This window comes from Callionymus lyra, chromosome 17 (genome assembly GCF_982586985.1).
Source record: "Callionymus lyra chromosome 17, fCalLyr1.hap1.1, whole genome shotgun sequence".
Taxonomy (NCBI): Eukaryota; Metazoa; Chordata; class Actinopteri; order Syngnathiformes; family Callionymidae; genus Callionymus; species Callionymus lyra.
In genome coordinates this window covers 14032561-14053590 of record NC_141834.1, presented here as the reverse complement: position 1 = coordinate 14053590, position 21030 = coordinate 14032561, and the positions used below count along the sequence as shown (strand labels likewise).

Genomic DNA, 21030 nt, shown 5'->3' with positions numbered 1-21030 from the left:
GACTTATGCTTCGCAACGATGACCACGGATGCATTACATGCTTAGATCTGCCGTCAATTATTTAAAAGGAAAACTCATTTTCCTGTTATATACTTTCATATTTTGACTTTCTGAACCACATGAGATGACACCAAAAATGAAACAATACAGTGAATCAAATCAACTAAATAACCTAAATATTATGAAATAAAACAGAGACTATAGAATTCCATGATAAAGTGTTACCAACTACACACACTATGGACAACGGTATGGAGCGTACACAACTTAATCTGGTTCAATACTTAGAAACGTGAAAGAAGAGAGACGCACAAATACAAAACAAAAACACATCAAGAACAAAAGTGTTTGACAGAGACAACACAACACGTATACACACGAGCCTTATTACGAAACAAAAAAGAAGACACGATAAAATACAAAAGGAACACAAAAGGCGTGTTCTTAAGTATTCTATAATTTACTTTCTTTTTTATTAATAACGTCTGAAATGTGTTTTGTTGTGAAAAAAGATGGTATTTTTTTAATTAACAGCCTGTGACGCGTCAAGATGCTCGTTTCATACACAGAATAAACATGTAAACTAGTGGAAATAATTGAAACACAAACAGAAAATTATTTATTTGGACTTTTTTTCATTTTTTTTTTTATATAAATGAGGGAATATAATGTTGATATTTAACTGTGTTTTGGGTGGAAAAAAGGTCGTCGGGCGTTTACTCTAATGTGACAAAAACACCAAAACACCAAGAAGCAGTTGTTTGTGTGTGTGTGTGTGTGTGTTTGTGTGTGTTAGGCTAAAGTGACCTACTAATGAAAAGCCAATGCCTCACAATCTCGGAAAGATTAAGAAAATCCCTCAGTGGAGACATTTCCTTCTCCACACACAACACAAGACAATAGATAATACACTTAAAAGTTTACGATCGACCAAGAATAAGCCACGATTTGTCCTAATTTTCCCGAGGGATCAATTAAGTTTTATCTATTTCACAAAACGACACAACATGAGCGAGGCAAAAGGTCAAGCTGGGAGGAGGTGAATAAAATGTCCTCGTAAACACTTCAACATATCAAGATTTACTGCAGGTACGTTGAAGCGTGAGGGTGTAAATGATACGTTTAGTAGAAAGATACAGGCTTAAAACATCATGCATATTAAAATAATAATAATATTGTGACGCAAATTTAACGACAAACAGACTGAATAGAAATACATGGACGATAAATCGTATTTTATTTAAGTGGCAGTGCAAAGATCATCAATAGCTTTAGATTACATTCGTGTATCAAACATCTTTATTATTTCAAGCGATTAAATAAAGTGCAGCTTTACATTCCCCGGGTTTTCATGTCACCGTCATCTTCACAAACAAAACACAAAGCTCAGATTACAAGTGGTACGCAGCTCTACGCGTGGATTTCAGGCAGAAATGTGAAAAGTTGCCATGGTTTGTAAACATTTAAGCTTGTAAACTGAGTTCGATCCCAACACTATTGACTTACAGAACTAATAAATATTGATTAAATGGCCACTAATGTGTTGATTTAAGTGCTTTTTAAAAAGATGTTGGACTCTAGTGTATCATCAGTGTCATGTGTGTCTCTCTTTTCAATAATATAACAAATATTGACAATAGAAAATTATCTTAAGCCCCGCCCACTGAAAACACTGTTTTTTATGAAGATTAAAAATCTTGTTGACCATAACCACGCCCACTCTGCTGTGATTGGTCAAGCATCATGGTTTGTCACCCGGTGTCATCAATCCAGGAAGTCTCCCCCTCCAAGGGACTCGTTGTATAAACATGGCAGGGTGTGATTAAAGCTGGCTGGAGGTGGAGTGAAGCCATTATTACTAATAATGGACTCCGCTCTCGTAACCTCTTGTTCGCCCAGATTTCAGACGGGGGAGAACTTTATAAAGTAATGACTGCATCTTGGAGAGGAAGACTTCAACATTTGAAACATGCGAGTCAGTCAAGAGAATTTTATTTAATCACCACATTTTTGAACATTCATTTTTCATTAGGATTTATGACACCCCTTATTTTTGTCCTTTTAATAGTAAAACAGGAAATAGTGCTTAATAATAACTTAATAAATTTAATCTTAATTCCCATTTTTCCCAACAGTGTTTGGCTCCAGAGGTAAGATAATGATTTAAATACATTTTCCAAAGAACCGGGAAGCAAATGGACCCTGAGACCCAGTTATCCTTCATAATTGATCCTTAACGCAGAGAGACCGAGCACAAAGTTTCGTAAAAACCATCCTCGAGAGGAGTGCTGACGACACAAAGGTGCAAAGTGTTCACTGGCAGACGCCCGAAATTCAGACCCTTCCCCAACTTCAGATCCCCCACCCCTTCAAACATCCTCTCCGCCCCGGGCTCGGTTACCTTGGCCAGGGTGAGGTGGTAGCGGGGGCTGTAGGAGTCCCGGTGAAGGAGCCCCCTCTCCCTGTAGACCTCTTGCAGACCCCCGTTGAAGTGCTGCAGGGCCAGGTGAGGCTGCGGGCTCAGGATCAGCACCTTGCCGCCGAAGTGCTTCAGTTTGAGAGGAAAGCTCAACGTTAGCGGTGGGTTGCGGTGAAACGCGGCGAAGCGCTTGAGAAGCACCGCGGCGGCTTCGACTTCTTCGGGGCCCGACAGCGACAGGAGACAGAGGGTGACGTGGAGGGTGGAGGCCAGCTGCCAGTAGGGGGCCGAGGCCGGAAGAAGAGCGACCATCTCCTCCTGGAGCTGCTGGAAGCATGTGAGGATGGCGGGGGTGTTGGCCTTGAAAGTGATGAAGTGTGTGGGCTTCTTTCTTCCGGGTCGACCACCGGGCCTCTGCTCGGGAGCCGCGGGCGGATTCTGGCTCACGGCGGGAGAGCGAGTGTAAAAATACAAACAGTTGCAGGATTGAGCGAGCGGAACTTACAGCAGGAGCTTCATCGATGTCCAAACTTTCTCCGCATTCTTCCTCCTTTTCACCTTCCATCTCCTCGCTTTTGGAGGAGGTGATCGTTGATGCCTGCAGGCTTTAGTACGAGGAGACAATAAATCATGTTATCCTACAGTTTGAATGAATCATTTCATTGAGTTCTTACTGTTACAAAGACCATGTGAAGTGGACGAATTAAAAATGTAACTTATTTCTTTATACTAGCAAGAATATGGCGATACAATATGCATCAACCATACGATATATTGCTATATTCTGATACTGTAGTAACAAGGATATATTTGTGGTATTGTCGAGTATTTTACTCTAGTGTCGCAGAATTTACAGACCACTTGACTATTGACGAAGTTGTAACTGCTTTCATTCGTTTTGAAACCAAAATATGTCCAACCATCGGCTTTAAAAGCTGAGGAGTCGGCTGTATCCTCTTGTCCCCAGTCACTGCCGGGATTTTATTGTTCCTCCAGCGGAAGACAGAATGCTGCTATTAACGTCCGGAAGTTTTATTTCAACATAAAAATGAACAACCAGCGTGAATATTTTTATGTTAATTATAAAAATATATATATTTGAATTTGATTTAACACATTAATTATGATTTGCAGGCCAAAATTGAAAAACTACTACTAAATAATCGATACTTTGCTATTAAATATCAACACAGTATTGTGGAAAATAATCTTTTAAAAAAATTTGTCTTCAGTTTCCAGTACTACGTAAAACAGCTTTAGAATACAAGTCATATGATGTTGGATGATAGGAAGAATGATAATATCCTAGTGGATATTTTGGATGTCAACAAATATACAGAGACGAACAACAACCTTTAAACTGGTGTTTTTGTGTGTTTTATATATTTTTGCCTTGTTTTATTTAAGTTTTTCTTTTATCTTTAACCAAGAATGTTAATATTCTCTTACCTCGTAAATGATAAACTCAATCAATTCATTACCACCAGTTTCAACACGTGTATAATAAAGATAAAAATCATCAACACGAACAGTTCCTTCACTATAATCAAACCAGAAGAAGGAAAACAACACGGGTGAGGATTAATTAAGTCACATTCAACAAATTATGTTAAAGTGACCCAATTCCAATTTTGGAGGGGGCTGTACCATAATATAATCTTTTTAAATCAGATTAAACGCGTGGGTTTAGTTCCAATACATTTTCTAAAAACGCAGATGACTGATGGTTTCTCAATACATCACATGGTTACAAGTTATTTTTCATCCTCAAAAAAAACTCTTTTCAATCAAATTGCACTTTAAGTTATGATAATATTGAAAAACGATGCACTTAAAGTACCTGCCAAATATTTTATTGGCATATATACCTTAAGTGTGTGTGCATACAAGGTAGGGCTGTAGCAATACACTAACCTCATGATACAATTCCATATATTCAGTACATGATACAACACACTTGCGTGAGTTTAGGGGACACTGAATTTAAGGGACATCTTGTGATTGTCCCACCCTTTATTTGGTTGAATTCAATAAAACGTGAGTCGAAATATGTCCAAAGATCAGCTTTGAAAGCTGCTGGAGTCAACTGTATCCTCTTGTCCTCAGTCATCGCCGGAATTTAGCGGCGGAGAACGCAATGACTGCTGCCATCTAGCGGACAGGAGTTTAGTTGCGACACAGAAATAAAAAAAAAAGGCTATGAATATTTGTATTTTAGTTGTCATAAATAAAAAGATTTAATTAATTTATAAACACTTAATAGAAAATAAACGATTTGAATCCCTGTTATAGTTTTAGAATCCCTGAACTACAGCTTTCATATTTCAATGAATAAGCACATGTGTGGAGTAGCATTGGTCCTTGTCATTCATCAGAGATTTGGAGTAGAGCGCAGATAAGCTGATGGTTCCGAGTATCTGGCAAAGGCCCCGGAGTTGAACAAGGGTGAGACCAGGAGCAGACGGTTACTCAGCGAGAGAAGAATGAAGCCTGTGAAGTTTCAAGCATGATCTCACCAGCATGTGACAGAAGTTAATAATAAGATTGCGATTTAAAGTGAACAACAACATCCGAGTGAACGCCCCAGAGTGAGAAGTCGCGGCGTTTGTACAGTGTTTGGATGGTAACCACTGACCTGTGAGCCGCTTCCTCCACATCATCATCATCATCATCATCATCACGGGATCCTTGTGATTCCTCAGCTGTTACACTTCTGCATGTAGGAGCTTGTTTTGCTGAGTCAGGGCTGAGAATATTCAGCCCGGCGTTCTTCTCCTCCTCCTCCAGATGTGTTTTCCCGGCATGACTGCACTCCTCTGTTTCACTCACAGCAGGTGGCTGCACCTCCGGCGTCTGCTCTCCGTCGCCCCCTTCTTTGACGTCTAAGTGGAGAAATAACTGTTCAGATTTGAATCCCGTGTCTGAGACCGGTGTTCACCCGCGTACCCCTCACTTCCTCCTCCCCGCCAAAGGGGGGAGCCAGAGATTGACCGGTGGAGCCGAACACCAGGTCGGTCCGGCTGTGGCGATCCCAGACGCGGTGACCTCTGTAGGCGAAGTACTGGATCCGGTGTCGGGGCAGGGCCAGCTCGGTGGTGTAGTCGCAGTCGCAGGGGTCGGTGTCCCAGTTGAACTCGGAGAAGGGGCGCTCCAGCACGCCCAGGAAGCGATCCACGTAGCCCACGACGAAGAGCGCCTCGTCCAGTAACGGATCCCACAGGATCCGGGAAATAACGTCATCAGCCGTGCGCATACGAGGCTTTTTGTTCACCACTGAAAGGTTAACATAGTTTAGAAAATCCCCTTTATTTTTAAGAAAAGGCTATTTTTCAACACCTCTTTCTTCATTTTCTCTTGGTCTTCTAGGTTTTTTCTCATTGGTTTTCTTCTTCTTTTTCACCTTCTCCCATCCATCCCGTCCATCCTCCTGGTCAGGAGCAGCTGCTTCGTGAGGAGCGAGTGGTTCACTAAAAGAAAATTCAATGGAAAAGGTTTTACGTTACCAACAAAAAGGGAATATTGAAAAAAAGAAAATAGGTTGAACAGTGTTTTAATGCTCTACTTGCCGGCAGTTGATCAATAAGATGGTTGCTGCCAGAATTTATGAATGAAATTACTTCTAAATTTTAATGAATAAAAGTTTCACTTGTTAAACTAAATTAATACAGTAAATAGTGTTAATGGGATGGACTTCATGAATTGTTGGAATGTCTGTGGATTATGATGTTTGCGGATGATATAGTGATTTTGAATGAGAGTCAGTAGCAAAAAGTACAGTCACATGTCACGATATATATATTTTAAATACATTTTTTACGTAGTACACCTCCTATAATGTTGGATTTTATGTTTACCATACGGTGAAATTATTGTTAAGTATTTGAATATCCATCTAGCATCCATTAAATATTGTAAAGCAAGAAAACCAGTGTGGCCCATGAAAGAAGAGGACGACAAAATTGAAAGCGAAGAACTTTCTAGGGCCTTTCTAATGGTAAAAATGATCCAAGACTACTTTATATTGCATTTTCAACTGATATTTTCAGACAAACAGTTATGCAGGAAGCGTATCACTTTTGAGATGTTCTACTATGATTAAATTAAAAGCTAATACTGAAAACAATAGTCCATAAAGCCGATGATGATTTTGCTGGTAAGATTAATGTCTTCTGACCTGTGAGACATCCGGCATCTGTTGCCAAAATGGCACTTTCCCTTCAGAAAAAAGGAACATACGTTGCCTCCGTCTTGAGCTCCTCTAGTATCTTCTGTGGAAGAGGAAAAAGGTTTTATTAAAGAGAAACAAAACGTCAAGTACAAAATAAATAACAAACCCCTTATGTTACTGAAGGTCATTTAACAATAAACATTCCGCATGTCTTTTATAGTCAAGGTTAACAAGGTACGACGCCTCTCGCCCGAAATTGCTGGGATTTGCTCCAGCCCTCCCAGGAATGAATTAATTGATTTTTTAACTAACTATTTCTTCTTATTCTTTTTCACCTTCTCCCATCCATCCCCTTCATCCTCCTGGTCAGTAGCAGCTGCTCTAAATAAGAAGGAGCTGTCTCGCCTGCAGTTAATACAAAACTTTGCAGCGAGAATTCTGACCCGCTCTAGTAGGAGAACTCACATTTCCCTGATCCTTAAAACTCTTCAGTGAACACGCTTCAGGACCAGAGGAGAGAAATCCTTCCAGGCTGTTCCTCCTAAGCTTTGATTTGCAGGCCAAAAATGAAAAACTACTACTAAATAATCGATACTTTGCTATTAAATATCAACACAGTCTTGTGGAAAATAATCTTTTACTAATTTACCAAACACAATCTCTTCTTTATATATAGTCTTTTGACTCAATCGATCACATCATCTAATTTGTCTTCAGTTTCCAGTACTACGTAAAATGGTAACAGCTTTAGAATACAAGTCATATGATGTTGGATGATAGGAAGAATGATAATATCCTAGTGGATATTTTGGATGTCAACAATTATACAGAGACGAACAACAAGCTTTAAACTGGTGTTTTTGTGTGTTTTATATATTTTTGCCTTGTTTTATTTAAGTTTTTCTTTTATCTTTAACCAAGTATGTTAATATTCTGTTTCTCCTAAGCTTTGAAACGATCTTCCTCTCCCTCTGTGTTTGATGATCTACTGACTCCTTCACAAGAAACATCTTAAGATCTTTTTATTTGTGTAGGTTTTTCCATGATTTTCTGGGACTCCTATGTTTGTCTTATCCGTCTTGATCTTTTAAAGCATGTATTTTAGCTGTATATTGTTTTTGATCGTTAAAGCGTTTTGTGACCCTGGTCTAGAAAGGCTCTTTACAAATAACCTTTACTTACTTTCTATTCTGTCATTTTCAAGTCAATGTTGGTGTTTTAAGTAACTTCACTTTGTGACTTTTTTAAGCTTGATAGAACATATCGTACAGGGTTATAAGCAGGTAGAAACTAGGTTAAGTAGACACAAATGATACCCAGCTTCAAATAAGATCAACCTAAAAAAGTACCAGTATATACAAGTAAATAAAAAAAAGAATAATGTTATAATTGATATTTTAATTGAGAAACAAGAAATGAAAACCATAAATCCACAATGCCATGTATGTGTTAAATTGTTACGACCTGGGAGGTGGTACACCAGCAGTTCCAACTCATCAAATATCAATTTCCGTTACTCTTGTGTCAAATATGAAACAGTTGTCACTGACTCAGCCAGAGGATATAAATCTCAGCCAACCCCGAAAGCCTGTTTGCAACCGTGGAATTTTCCCCAGATCAGTGTACCCTATGAAGTTTCCAGCCAAATAGTTTCATTATTACAAACCATTAATAGGTTCCGCCACAGACAGCCGCACACTTGAGTCAGTGTTTGTACAGCGATACTCTTTGAGGAGGAAACAATTACTCCATTTTTCCATGTACTTTTTCCATCAGGTGCGAGAGATCTAAAGATAAACAGGCTGGAGCAGATTCCTGTAGAGCCGGAATGTGTATGTGTTTTTATCTTAATTCCTTCCTGACTTGCTTGATCTCCAGTGGGATCAGTAGAGAAGGAGTAAAACCCCTACTTTTCGACTCTCATAACCAGGAAATGGAGAGACTGACTTAGGTGTGTCAACATCCACGCCTCAGATTTATTTGGTTAGGAATGATACAAATCCTTACCTAGGCTAAATAAAAGTGATACATTTACCTAATGTGTGACCATCAGGTGACAGTAGAAGGTCATCTTTGGTGTCTGTGTGTTCAGATGATCCTCCCACTTTCTCATCTGATGAATCCATGGATCTGGATTGAAGATTCTACCTGGATAATAAGACACGTGTCAGAAAAAAACACATTATTTCCTCACAATACAACCCGCAGGCAATTGCTGACTATCAGCTGACATAACGTGGCAACAGATCAAACGGTATTTCTCGAGATTCTTCACTGAAATGTTCACAGATATTCCCTCAAACTGTCTCACCCGACGCTCCAAGAATTCCCCCAAGAAGGCGGAAGTGCCGCTGGATATGAAGAAATACTCTTTTCTATATTAAAAAAAAGTAGCGAGAAAAAAACAGTGAAATTAAACTACGGATATATTTTACACGGTTTCCTTTCTAACTAAATTAGTTTTGCTTTTTCGCGTTCAAAACCTTTTGACCGAGTTTCCAACGTTTGGAATTGTGGGTAATGTAGTTCCGTCTGTTAGAGGCGACTCTGGTGATAGTAAGTAAAGGGAAATTAAACATACCGTTTATATTTTCTATTATCAAGCGTTGAGCTTTATTAATTAATTCATTAGTTTAAAAAAAATTAAAACTATTTTGGGAAAAACAACTCTGCGTCATCTGAGCTCGAGCGCGTGACTTCTGGTCACATGACTGTAGTTTAGCAACTAGCAGAGGATGTAGCACAGGAACAAAACAAACCTGCTATATAACAATTTAAACCGACGAATGGAATTATATTCCGATTGGAATGTCTGTCGACACCTTATTTGGAAAATGTTAATCTAGATTTGTTTTTGTTTCTTCGATCAAGGTAAGGCGTGTGTTATTGTTTACTCGTAGATACTTATGAAGCTCTTCTATGAACTTTTCTGTTTTCCTGGTCAGATGAACGCTCTGGTGGCCCTTTGCCACTTCTGTGAGCTTCATGGTCCTCGAACACTGTTCTGCACCGAGGCGCTACATCCTCCATCCCCTGATCCTTCCTCGCTGGCTGGTGCTTCCCTGGCTGGAGACAGGGATGGGGACCGGGAAGGTGAAGGACTGACCATGAGAGCCAACAGTTCTGCCACACAGAGAGGGGAGATGTGTGAGGTGGGTGAGCTGAAAATTGCAGATCGATATATATCCTCTAAAACAAAAATAAATTGTGTTCCAGGGATGTCGATCCTTACCCGCATCTCACCCGGGTTTTGTCAGCATGGACGATGAGACGGGGATTCGTTTTCTGAGCCATCAACACCCGAGACAGTCCCAGCTTTTCAGTGTTGTCCGACAAGCCTGCGTGCGGAGCCTGAGCTGCGAGGTAAAATAAAATATTTTAAGATTCTCAACATGCGTCCGATCTCTCATGTCCGTTTCTCCCTTCTTAGGTTTGTCCCGGACGCGAGGGTCCGATCTTTTTCGGAGACGAGCAGCATGGCTTCGTGTTCTCGCACACCTTCTTCATCAAGGACAGCCTCGCCAGAGGGTTCCAGCGCTGGTACAGTATCGTCATGGTCGCCATGGACCGGATCTACCTCATCAACTCTTGGCCCTTCCTGTTGCGTCACTTGAAACTCACAATACAGAGTCTGCAAAGCACTGCCCTGAAGGTATAATGTACATTTTTATTCTCCAATTTGTGTATTTTTCCCCCCTTTAATTAGACAAGTATTTAATTTAAATAATCATTTTACTATTTCTTAAGTTAACAGGATTTAATTGTGCAATCCTTAAATTAAAAGCATCAAGAATTAGGTTTATATATTATCTAATGTCCTGAAGGAGATCCCCAAAGGGAAAAATAAATCATTTTTCCCATACACAGGGGAGCAGTAGGAAACACCTACTTTAAAAAAAACAACTTTTTTTTTTAACTTGGGTACATATTAAGAATTGAACTTTAGTATGAACTTATCCCTCCTTTTCTACGGGGTTATGATCTACGCTAGTGGCTGCTTAATGTTTCACTTGTTTGAATTTACAACATTTAATTGAACTTATATTATTACATTGCATATGAGGTGTCATCCTTTCAACAACCTCTCGATAACGGCTCCTCTAATGCTTTGCCGCCCAGCCAACCAGTCACAGCTTTTGATCACTTTGTAAAAACAAAACATGGATGTGAGATGTGTTCACTATTACTGTATTACTTACTTCAATACAGTATTGTAGTGGTCAATCAGTCGTCACTAAATAGAGCAGTTTGTAGAAAGGCATCATGGGAGTTTACTTTGTTTGTTGGCATCTGGACTGGGTACCGGACTTCAGTTCTTTTGTGGCACCCACTAAATTCAGAATCAGAAACTTTTATTGCCAGTGTTGTAAACACAACATGGGATTGTTTTGTGGTGTTGGTACAGCGTAAAATAATGAAATAAGATAACACTCAAAATAATCAATAGAAAAACAGAAGATAGATAGATGGAAGGATGGATGGACACTTTATTTATCTCTGTAGAGAAATTCGAAATTGTAGCAGCACCTGTTACAGGTAAACAAGTCTTAAAATAAAATGACAAAATTAAAAGATACGATGAAAACTTCTGGGAATGTAAAGAAAAAATCCAATAACACCTAACAATAACAATAATAATAAACAGGCAGGATGAAGATTGAAATTAGACCGCTATTAAGACATGTAGAATAGACTATTAACAAAATTAAGATTAAAACCAAGCACCAAGGCAGTCATTCTGCTTCATCTTTCTGTACGCAGAGGTTATTCATGTGATCAAGACTTAAGACAGGTGATTTCCTGTATAGTTTATGTGGTTTCCTCATGCATGAAAAAGTGTCGCTACCGGAGACATTTTGTGGTCAAAACGTACATGACACTGGCATTGAAAAAAATATCATTCAGGGACTGGTATTGATGCCGAGCCCTTTTGGAACCATAATTAGTTTGGCCACTTTTTGTGTTTAACAAGGTGAACCGTGATGTGGCAAAGGGACCACTGTATATCATTATATGACATGTATAAGTACACATATTTGACTAATCTTTACCAATTTGTTCCTGTAAATATCTGTTCCTTACCACTGTGCCCTCATCAGGTGTTCGAGAGCGAACAGGGAGTGTGTCCCCAGAGAGCCATGCGGATGAACAGTGCGTTCTCGCCTGCAGTTTTTCCGCACCAGAGGAGCGGGAACGCAGCTCGGTCACTTACGTCGCTCACGCAGCATAACAACCTCTGGGCGAGTCTGCACTCTTCTTTCAGTTGGTGAGTAGATGCTCTACCCAGACGTCAGCTTGCACTTCCACAACAGCACTTTACTTCATCTGCAGGCTGCTGAAGGCCTGTGGCAGTCGTTTGACGGAGAAGCTGCTGGAAGGAGCCCCGACTGAAGATACGTTGGTGCTCATAGAGAGACAGACGGGTACATGAATACATTTTTTTGTAAATATGTCCAGGTTGGTCTTGGCATTGAATACAATCGCTTCCCACAGAGCAAGATGAGGAGATGAGCTGCTGGGAGGGAGCAGACGGAGGTGCCCCGAAGCCCCACTGGCACCAAACGGAAAGCGAGCTGGGCCAGGACTTCCTCAGCGATGAGGCCAAACTGGATGCACTACCTGATCCGAAGTTCAGGTCACTCAGGCACTTGAGACAGGTTAGAATGTCTCTTTTTAATTGATCATAACAGAAACGAAAAGCTGTTAACGTTGAGTTTGTTTCGCAGGTCCTTGGGGTGGTTGAATTTCGGCAGCTAGCCTGGCATGTTCTCATGGGGAACCAGGTCATCTGGAGAGGTGCGGACCCCGGGCTCATCAAATCTGCCTTCATTGTGCTCAAGGTACAAGTAGTTTTCAATCTCACTAGTTATTTTTTGTTGCGTTTTGATCTTTGTTCTAGAGAATTCGTGGCCACATTTATTTTTTTTGTTCAATCCCAGCCCTTCTGTCATGTAGCCAAAGAGTTAAAATGTCAACTCCAGTCTGTACTCGGCATGTCAACTCCACACCTTGGAGAGGTATCTTTCTTGCCTGTACTTGCTTCTGTTTTCTTTTGACAACTTAAACAGGTGACCCACACGTCAAAACATTGACTTATTTCTACTCAACCATTTTTGTTTTTTTAAAATGCCTTTTTATAAAATGTGCGTTTTCTTTTAGTGGTCCCATAATAATATAAAAGAGGTAGAAGTGCTGTGGGAAAAAACCTTGAGAGCAGATCTTGGTTCTTATTAAAAAAAAGGTCATTTTGGAAGTGAGTCAAACTTAGAAAATAATCATTCTTCATAGATTACTAGAGGTCTAAGGCATGCTGTGGGGAGGAGGGTCAACGTCCCCAGAGCCATATCAAACCGGAGACCCCTGAGAATCATGAATGACTATTTGTACTGTTATCCAGACATGGTTTTGTCATTCGCACATGTCTGGATGAGAAGTTGTGTGTGTGAAATGAAATGTGTTTTTTTTTTTTTGGAGGAGGGCTGTTTTTTGCTCCGAAAGCAGATGGACTGTAGGAGCGACAAGAAGTTTTTTTTCAGGCTCGTGGTTGGATGATTCTGTAGCTGAACAAGACCTCTAGCCTCCGCGGCTCCTCAGGGAGCAGATGGGGAGAATTGTCCTTCGTCGCCCTCGGCTTCCCTCTCATCCACACCCATCTGCATATTGTCGCGTTCTGAACAAGTTTCAGTGACACAAAGTCCTCATCAAAGAGTGTATAGAAATTGTCCTTTACGTTCTTTTCTTTATCCCGTCAGTCTCTGTTGCCGGTCGGCTGTGTGCGGTCCGTGCCGTACGGTTCTCAGTACGAGGAGGCCTACAAGTGCAACTTCCTGGGTCTTAGTCCTGACGTGTCCATCCCGATTCACGTCAGCTCCTCAGGTACCTACAAAATGCACCCTTTTTTTTAGATTCAAATTTCCGCTGAATTCACCGGGTTTTTTTCTTTCCTTGAAGAGTTTTCGGTTCTGGTGGACGTCAGTTCTGACCAAGGGAGTCAAAGTTGCGTCGCCAGTGGAGACGGAATCTCCTCTGCTTATCAGTTTTGCATCACAAGTGCCAGCACACAACCTACTGATAAAGGTAACTGACGGTTGACTCAACCTTTTCGCAATTTCCTCCAAGATCTTTGTTCTAACTTTATTTGATCCTCAACAAAATAATTCCCAGAATCTAAGTTTTCTCGTGATTCAACCTAAGCTTTTATTTGTCAGCATTTTAAGGCAATAACAAGTTTATTTGTTTGTACCCACTATTAAATAGTAAAATTGTAATCGTGCAAACAAACTAAACTAAACTAAACGATTACAATTTTACTATTTAATAGTGGGTACAAACAAACTAAACTTCCATAACAACAACTTTATTTGTGTTATACATTGACAGTCAAAGTCCAATTTCTGTCTTCAGCTCTACTGTCTCATTCAATTCATGAAGTTATGATTGAAGGGTATGTTCAATACTTTTGATTTCCTCAAAAGGATATCTGGCAACGTTGACACTCCATGTGTCTTAATTAACTTTTTAAACATCCAGACAGAACCTGTACTTCCTGTGAATACACTGTGATGCAATCCGATGCATTTATCTGGAGGCATCATCTCCCCCAAAGGGAGATTCTCAACATTTGCCAAGACTAGTTTCATACAATGAGTAGATCGTAAGGAATGATGAAATTCCACCGTCTCGAGTTTTTGTGCTTCATTTTTGAATTCCCAATACAACTTTGGTGATCAAACGCTTGTAAAGACTGACCACATTGGTGAAAAAAGTACACAACTAAAATGGATGTCAAATGCACTTTGACGAATCAGGCTCAGATCAACTTCAAATCTACCCAAAATGAGTTCAGAAATATGTTGGATGAGTTCCCGTAGCCAGCTCCAAATGTCACTGTGTTCTCCCATGACCCGAGACCCACCCTTTTCCCGAAAGTTGGACTAGTAGCGGTTACACAATACAACAATAATAATTACAACATCTGCGCATTATTACGTTTAACTTTTCTCTCCTCCCAGGACCCACGTTGCTGAACAAACTGGAGGTGGCGCTCTCCAATGAGAACTTGTCTGTGGAGGTGGTGTCTCACTGTCTGCTGTGTTTGAAGGAAGAGTGGATGAAGTGAGTAGAATATGTAAACATTTATAAATGTTTTGTTCTTGATAAATGAGGAGCACATGTTCAATTCACAAAAAGGTCCTTTAGTTACATTTTTGTGGAGATTAAGAATGAAGTGACTTTGTTTACATTCAGAAATATGAAAGTGTTGTTCGTATAACCGTGATAATCAGCGTCAACGAGTGTGTTTATTACAAATTAATGACGTATGACACGTTATTACAAAGACTTTAAAGCAGCGACAATTACCTCTCCCGCTATTTTAAATACATGAATATATGATGTACAGTAGTCCCTCGCCACATCTGCTTATGGTGCCAAAGAAAATGAACTCCCATGATGGCTTTTTACTTACTTATCGCCAGCTGTGGTTGGCTGGGCGGCAAAGCATTGCGAGGAAATTCGGGTCTTTGATAAAGAGAATGTTGTTGAAAGGGATGGCACCTATGTTAATTTTGCAAGTTAATATAAATTTTGACGAATTATAGAAGTGAAAAAACGAATTGTTAACAGTTTATCATGGGGGTTACATTCTTAAACATAGGACAACAGTAAATAAAATGGATTTTTTTTTTCCACGTAAGAAATGAGGGTCTAAAACAGTTGTAATGTCTTTTGAATAATGGTGGGGCTTGAGAGACTGTTTGTGCCTTCAGCCTTGCAGATGATTTTTTTTTAGTCCATTCATGTGAAGCAAGAGTTTAGCCAAAACTACTTACCCTCCCTACTTTCACCTACGGTCATAATCCTTGAGCCCGGTCTACACCCTGCCTTAAAGATAAAAGATAGATAACCCAGCTCTTGTGAGGCATTCCAGACAGTCTGATAAATGGAGGAAGAGGGATAGCTACACTTGGAAGACTCATCCATAAGGTTTAAGTTAATAGTAATGAATATGTTTTTCACTCAACTGAAAAGCTAATGTTTACTTTTCTTTCCAGTAAAGTCAAAGTGCTGTTCAAGTTCTCCAAAGTGGACCAACGATCCAAGGAGGACACCCAGAAGATCCTGGCCCTTCTCGGCACCACCGGCCCCAGCGAGGAGGACAACGTCAGGCTCCTCAAGTTCTGGATAAGTGGACTCAGCAAAACCTATAAAAGCCATCTCATGACCGCCGCTCTCGGAGGCGAGAGGAGCCCCAGCCAGTGACGGGAGCTTGAAACGATGAATAGGCACTTAAGAAAGTGAAAGGGGGTTGGGTTTCTTTTTTTTATTACAAGTATTTATTCAACCCTATCTCTGTTGATTACTTTTATGGGTATTAAAAGGGACCGAATGGATGTGATAAAGGATGTAGATTATCTATTATTGTCTTTTAAGTAATTGAGTTCTGTCCCCTGATGATTATCTAACACAGATTATTTTCAGTTACATAACAGACCAGGATGTACGACAAAGGGATTTACTGTATACAAAAAAATGTTCATATCAGGTAAATGTATTTAATAAAGGTGTGACTGCTGAGCTTTTCTTGTGTTTTGGGTGTGTTTTTTTATTTTTTTTATGTACTCTTTATTCCTCTCTTGGCACCATCTGGTGGTGAGCGAGAGTGAAGCCACGATCCTCCATCTGCTCCTACTCACTTGTCCCGAGTGGCCGCCGGCCAACAAGTCTGAATGGGTGTAAGTCAACACTTTGTCTGGTGTCCTGAAATGTACATAACGTTTGCATGCCAGAGCTCCGGTCCGACGACCACATCAACGGGTTCGGCCTCCTAATGAGCCGCGCCGACGCTAAAAAAAACAAACCGTTATTGAACATACTGTAGTTATGAGCTCGCCGTTTTTTATTTACTCGTCTGCAAACTTCAGCAATCTTGCATGAGGCTTTGTTTAACTCCACACAGGGGGGTGTTGTTGAAGTTTACAAGTTCATTACAAAAATAGTCGAGCATTCCAAGCACTGGATTCACTTTGTTGTTCTCCCTTTCGAATCTGTATTCTATTTGACAATACAAGAGAAATTCTCTTGGCTTGTGCTGGGGAGAGAAAACAACACCAGCTGGATATTTATGGACATTATTTACGCAAGTAGAGAAGGTGAAGAGGTTGGGAGTTAATAATTCTTCAGGGAGATATAACCCTGTGCTCCAGTTTCCGCTTCACCTTAAATCACTTACTTTGAGCCCCTAAGATGTTCGAAGGGTCCCTCTGAAGGTATAACAAACAGTCGCCGTCACAAGTGAACGCAAGGTATGACTTGCAAGTTCTGGCGAAGTGATGTCGCAATCCTGTTTTGCTGGAATATTTTTGAAGAGATAAAGGGAATCATGTGGTGATTAAACGGGATGACATTGCGTCCTGACACAGCCGGAATAAAGAGCATGGGATCGACAGGAACAGAGGTGTGGGGGAGAGTCCAAATGAAAAACATACGCTCCAATTGCATGACTAAGCCTCACTGGAAGGGGGAGGAGGATGGGGGTCAGGGAAACTGGGGAGCAGGGGGAGGGTGCTTGGGGTCGGTCAATAATGAGGTAAAACGTGTGGCGGTGGGAGGGGCTGCGACTTAAAGGGAGAAGATAGGCAGACCACTTTCACTTTGAGCTGCGCCTCGGTGTGAGTGAGGACTCGGTGGCCAGAGGGAGACGCGCAGAAGAAGAGACCATTCAGGAAGGGCGAGAGGAGCGATTCAAATTAGGCAGTTCAGAAAGCTTCTAGGTCAGCAGGGACGGAGTGAAAAGGGGGAAAGATAAAAGAGACAGAAAACAAAATCAAACAAAAGCTTTCATAAGGGAAAAAAAGCTGCAGCCACTCAGGCTTAAGTGGGAAAATCCAAAGTGAGAGAGCGGGATGGCGTGAGAGGATAAATCAGGCATTTTGCTGGAAAGTACCAAAGGAGCTCCACAGGAAGGAATGTATAAGGGATGTCAACATGAAGACCGACTATCCAGCTTTAAAGAAGAAGACGCAGGAAGGCACTCAGTCAAAGTCCTGAAGACCACAAGGGAGGAGTAAACTTTTGCCTTTCACGGACTGACACGGGAACCTCTGTCTCTGATTGCTGTCAACAAGAGAAATGGAGAAATGTCCATTTTCAGAAAGATAAAAGGATGTCACTGCCAGGTAAGCCGAAGCAGTTTCTCTCGAAAGACCGTGTGGTTAGTCGCTGTAGTTTCCTGGTGAGCTACAGCATGCTTTGCAAGATCAACTTCAGGCAGTAACTGATGTAATGTTTCTAAGTAGGTGCGCACTTTGTTTCATGCCGACAAACCGCAGAAAGTTTCCACTAATTATGTGTTTCTCTTTCGCTCTCCGCTCGCAGTTTTGCTGTTGCTATCATTCTTGACGGTCCGATGTGGTGGATGTGGTGACTTTGACTCAGAGGTTGTGAAGAACTTAAAAATGACTCTCGACTCAAACCCAACTGGATTTGTAAGTTGCTTGAGTTTTTTTTTTTGTTGAAACTGAATCTGTTTTCATTTAGATTTTCATGTTCAGAACTTGTTTAACCATTTCATGGCAATTGTGACCAGTTAAATAAAGTTCAGTAACCTGGTATAATCTATGATCAACTTGTCGTCTCTGATCAATCATTAATTAAAAAAAAAAAATGTTTTCCTGTAGCGGACTGTGTTTCCAAAAGATTACCACGTAGAGCATCGCTACACCAGAGGCATGCTATGTGACACTGATCCAGTGAGTGAAAACAAGTTGTGTTCGTACGCATTAATTTGATATTGAGCTGATCTATTAACCTGTTGTGCACATTTCTCACCCGCTTTTCTTCCACCCAGTGTTGTGTGTTTCCTGCTGCAATCGTCCTCCTGGACTCCTGGCAAGTGCTTTTCAGAAACCTCTGGAACGAGCATCTAAATCACTCCTTGGTGCAGGAACTGAAAGACACACTGGATAAGATAATAAAGAAGAACGAAAACACAGAGGTATGTGTAATTTTCGTTGGAAGCGTGGTTTGAATTAATGCCTGTTTTTGTGTTGCTCACTGAGAAAATCTGGTTAACAAGTGACACTTGGGACATTTTTTGAGGAAAAGTTTTTTAAGTGATACAAGTGAGTGGAATCTCCACTTATCACGAAGGATGTGGCCCAGCTGGTTTGTTGCAAAGATCAGCTGTAATGGATCGCTTTAAAAAAAAAAATGCAGACATCAGGAATTCAAAGTTGCAGTCAACTTCAGAATAAACTCCTGGCGGAAACTATCTGTAGCCAAAGATCCAAGAATGTCAAAACCAATGAGAGTACATCCTATATTCCAAACTGTGGGAAGAAATACCTTAATGTACTTCAGATTTCTAAAGCATTTCCTTCCTTTTCTGTCACAGAGGTTCCGGGAAGAGATGGACTTGACCCAGTTTCCCACATTACTATCCTCCCCAGAAGAGCTTCTCAAGCTAACATCAGAGCTCTTCACCCGGTGGCTGGAGGTCGGATGCCTACGCTCCACTGCGACCTGCCCCCTCCCCACTTTGCCACCAGCGGTTGAAAGAAAGGACTACGGCCCATCGAGGGCGAGACTCTTAACCACTCGTGCCATTAGCAGTGTCGAGGAAGACGAGCTTGGCATCATAGACTATTCGCTGCCACTAACCAACAGATGCCCGTCCTTCTCCGCTTCTCTCTGGAGTACTTTGCTTTTCAGACTCTACTGGTGGTGGCTGCAATAGGAAGAAAAAAGGATGTTGTTGTTTTTTGTTTTTTTTTAAAATGATGCACACAAAAAATGCAAGACTTCCTGGCACTGAACGATTGTTTCTTCTCTCTGTGTCTACATGTTGTTATGCAGTAAGCTAACTAATGTTAATATAAAGTGACATGCACAGGTTGCAGTTAATGTCCAAAGTTGAATAAAGTATCTGAAGTTCACTGTCCAACAGTGTTCGCGCGGTAATATCCCGGACATACAGCCTTCCTTCCGCCCATCTAGCTACGCTCTTTGATCAGCGCTGACCAAGCCAATGCACATAAGCCATCGTCTTTTTTGATGAGAACTTCTTCACTGTTTACAATGAATGTTATGTACGACTGTCAATAGACTTTTACTTTGGTATAAAAAATTGTAAATTAAAGCCATTTAGATATAGTTTGTGTTGTTACTGGGGGAGGCGTTTTTTTTTTTTTCGTGGCCGCTCGCCTGTGTTGTGTCAACAGTTTTGCCAACTCAGATTAAAACCGAAGGATAAACGAGGGGATGAGGAAGGAATGTACCCTGGATGTGACTCCAAAGGTTGTTCAACACTAAATACGATCCATATGAGAGAGAGTGAGCACATGTGAGGAGCTCATACATGCCTCTGCATGCACACACCCACGGCTGCCGCGTTCACGATTGTCCTTGGAAGGCCCCTCTGGTCGTTTTCGAACGAGCTTGCAACTCGTTTTTCTCTATTTCACCATAAGAATCTGCGTCTTAACAAGGACATTCTTCTAGCATTTGAGAATCTGTGTTTATAAGATGGTAAACAACCAAAGGTGGGGAGTCAGCGTAAATTATCCAAACAAAATTCCAGCTTTCTGCAGCAGAGTTTACTTAGTGTAACTTTTCAACAACTGATTGATTTTTAGAGTAAAATTAATCTCAAATGTACAATATTTAGCTCGACCTATGTTTATAGTTAACTATAGCAAGTTTGTGTTGAAGACCCTCAAATTGAAGAGTTGAATTTTCACCTTTGAACTATAGCTTCTAGTTTGTATTTTTCATTTTGATGATGCGATTGATTATAATAGTCAGTTTTTCTTGTTAAAGCAAAAAGAGAAACATGTATAGGTGCCCATTGTAACATTAAGCATGAGATTTAAGCCAAAAAACTGCTTCTTCAGCACAAATTGGAGTGGAAAATAAGTAGAGTAGCTGAGGGGATGGAAGTAAGTCTCCTTTTTATTTGAGAATTATAGATGTTTGTCAGCAGTCACTGTGCTGTAAAAAGAGGCCCAGGACCTTCAGCGAGAGCTTATGTTAAGCGAATTAAATGGCTATTAGTTTAATCGAATGTATTCAACAATAATGATAGTGAATCTCATAGTATTGTCCATTAAGTCTGACAAGATAATAACTGTCAAAAATGTATCTGTTGTTGTGATAAGACGTGAGGACTTGTATTTTCAAGATGCAAAATAGTTTTCATTTGACTAGTTTTTAACTCACTGTACATCATTTTTTTAGATAACTTATAGCTCTCTACGAGTTTGATAAAAGTGTTATTTTGCTTTTGTTTTCCAGGAATGCATTTTAACAATAGAACATCATCGTGAGATGATCAATAACATGTTTTCTTATTCCTGAATTTTTACAGCTTAGTATTCGCTTCAGCCCTTGGGTTGACTTTTTTTCCCAGCATATTTTTCACCATTATACTTGAAAAAAGAACAAA

General features: G+C 40.5%; 3 protein-coding genes across 5 annotated transcripts; 2 read left to right on the top strand and 1 right to left on the bottom strand.

The window, feature by feature from the left end:
- Positions 1–1220: 1220 nt before the first annotated feature.
- On the bottom strand, positions 1221–9510 carry leng9 (leukocyte receptor cluster (LRC) member 9). 3 transcript variants are annotated; one of them, XM_087779179.1, is made up of 8 exons: positions 9492–9510; positions 8623–8735; positions 6594–6687; positions 5756–5886; positions 5366–5692; positions 5055–5301; positions 2925–3024; positions 1221–2857 (listed from the first exon to the last, which is right to left on the bottom strand). In XM_087779179.1, the coding sequence occupies exons 2-8, from the start codon at positions 8711–8713 to the stop codon at positions 2234–2236; spliced, it is 1614 nt and encodes a 537-aa protein (XP_087635305.1). In that variant the 5' UTR covers positions 8714–8735; positions 9492–9510; the 3' UTR covers positions 1221–2233. The 3 variants fall into 3 exon arrangements, with proteins under 3 accessions (XP_087635305.1, XP_087635306.1, XP_087635304.1); XM_087779180.1 differs by having other exon boundaries at positions 9482–9500; XM_087779178.1 differs by lacking the exon at positions 9492–9510 and adding an exon at positions 8899–9054.
- flcn (folliculin) lies at positions 9296–16168 on the top strand. Its single transcript, XM_087779177.1, has 12 exons — positions 9296–9458; positions 9533–9739; positions 9804–9950; positions 10018–10239; positions 11687–11853; positions 11919–12010; positions 12081–12244; positions 12314–12427; positions 13340–13463; positions 13539–13664; positions 14600–14702; positions 15641–16168. The coding sequence occupies exons 2-12, from the start codon at positions 9533–9535 to the stop codon at positions 15846–15848; spliced, it is 1674 nt and encodes a 557-aa protein (XP_087635303.1). The 5' UTR covers positions 9296–9458; the 3' UTR covers positions 15849–16168.
- A 1004-nt stretch (positions 16169–17172) lies between these two features.
- On the top strand, positions 17173–19739 carry LOC148062619 (uncharacterized). The gene is made up of 5 exons (XM_087779182.1): positions 17173–17764; positions 17964–18073; positions 18266–18337; positions 18436–18582; positions 18982–19739. Exons 1-5 carry the CDS (start codon positions 17752–17754, stop codon positions 19321–19323), a joined length of 684 nt encoding a protein of 227 aa, XP_087635308.1. The 5' UTR covers positions 17173–17751; the 3' UTR covers positions 19324–19739.
- Positions 19740–21030: the final 1291 nt, after the last annotated feature.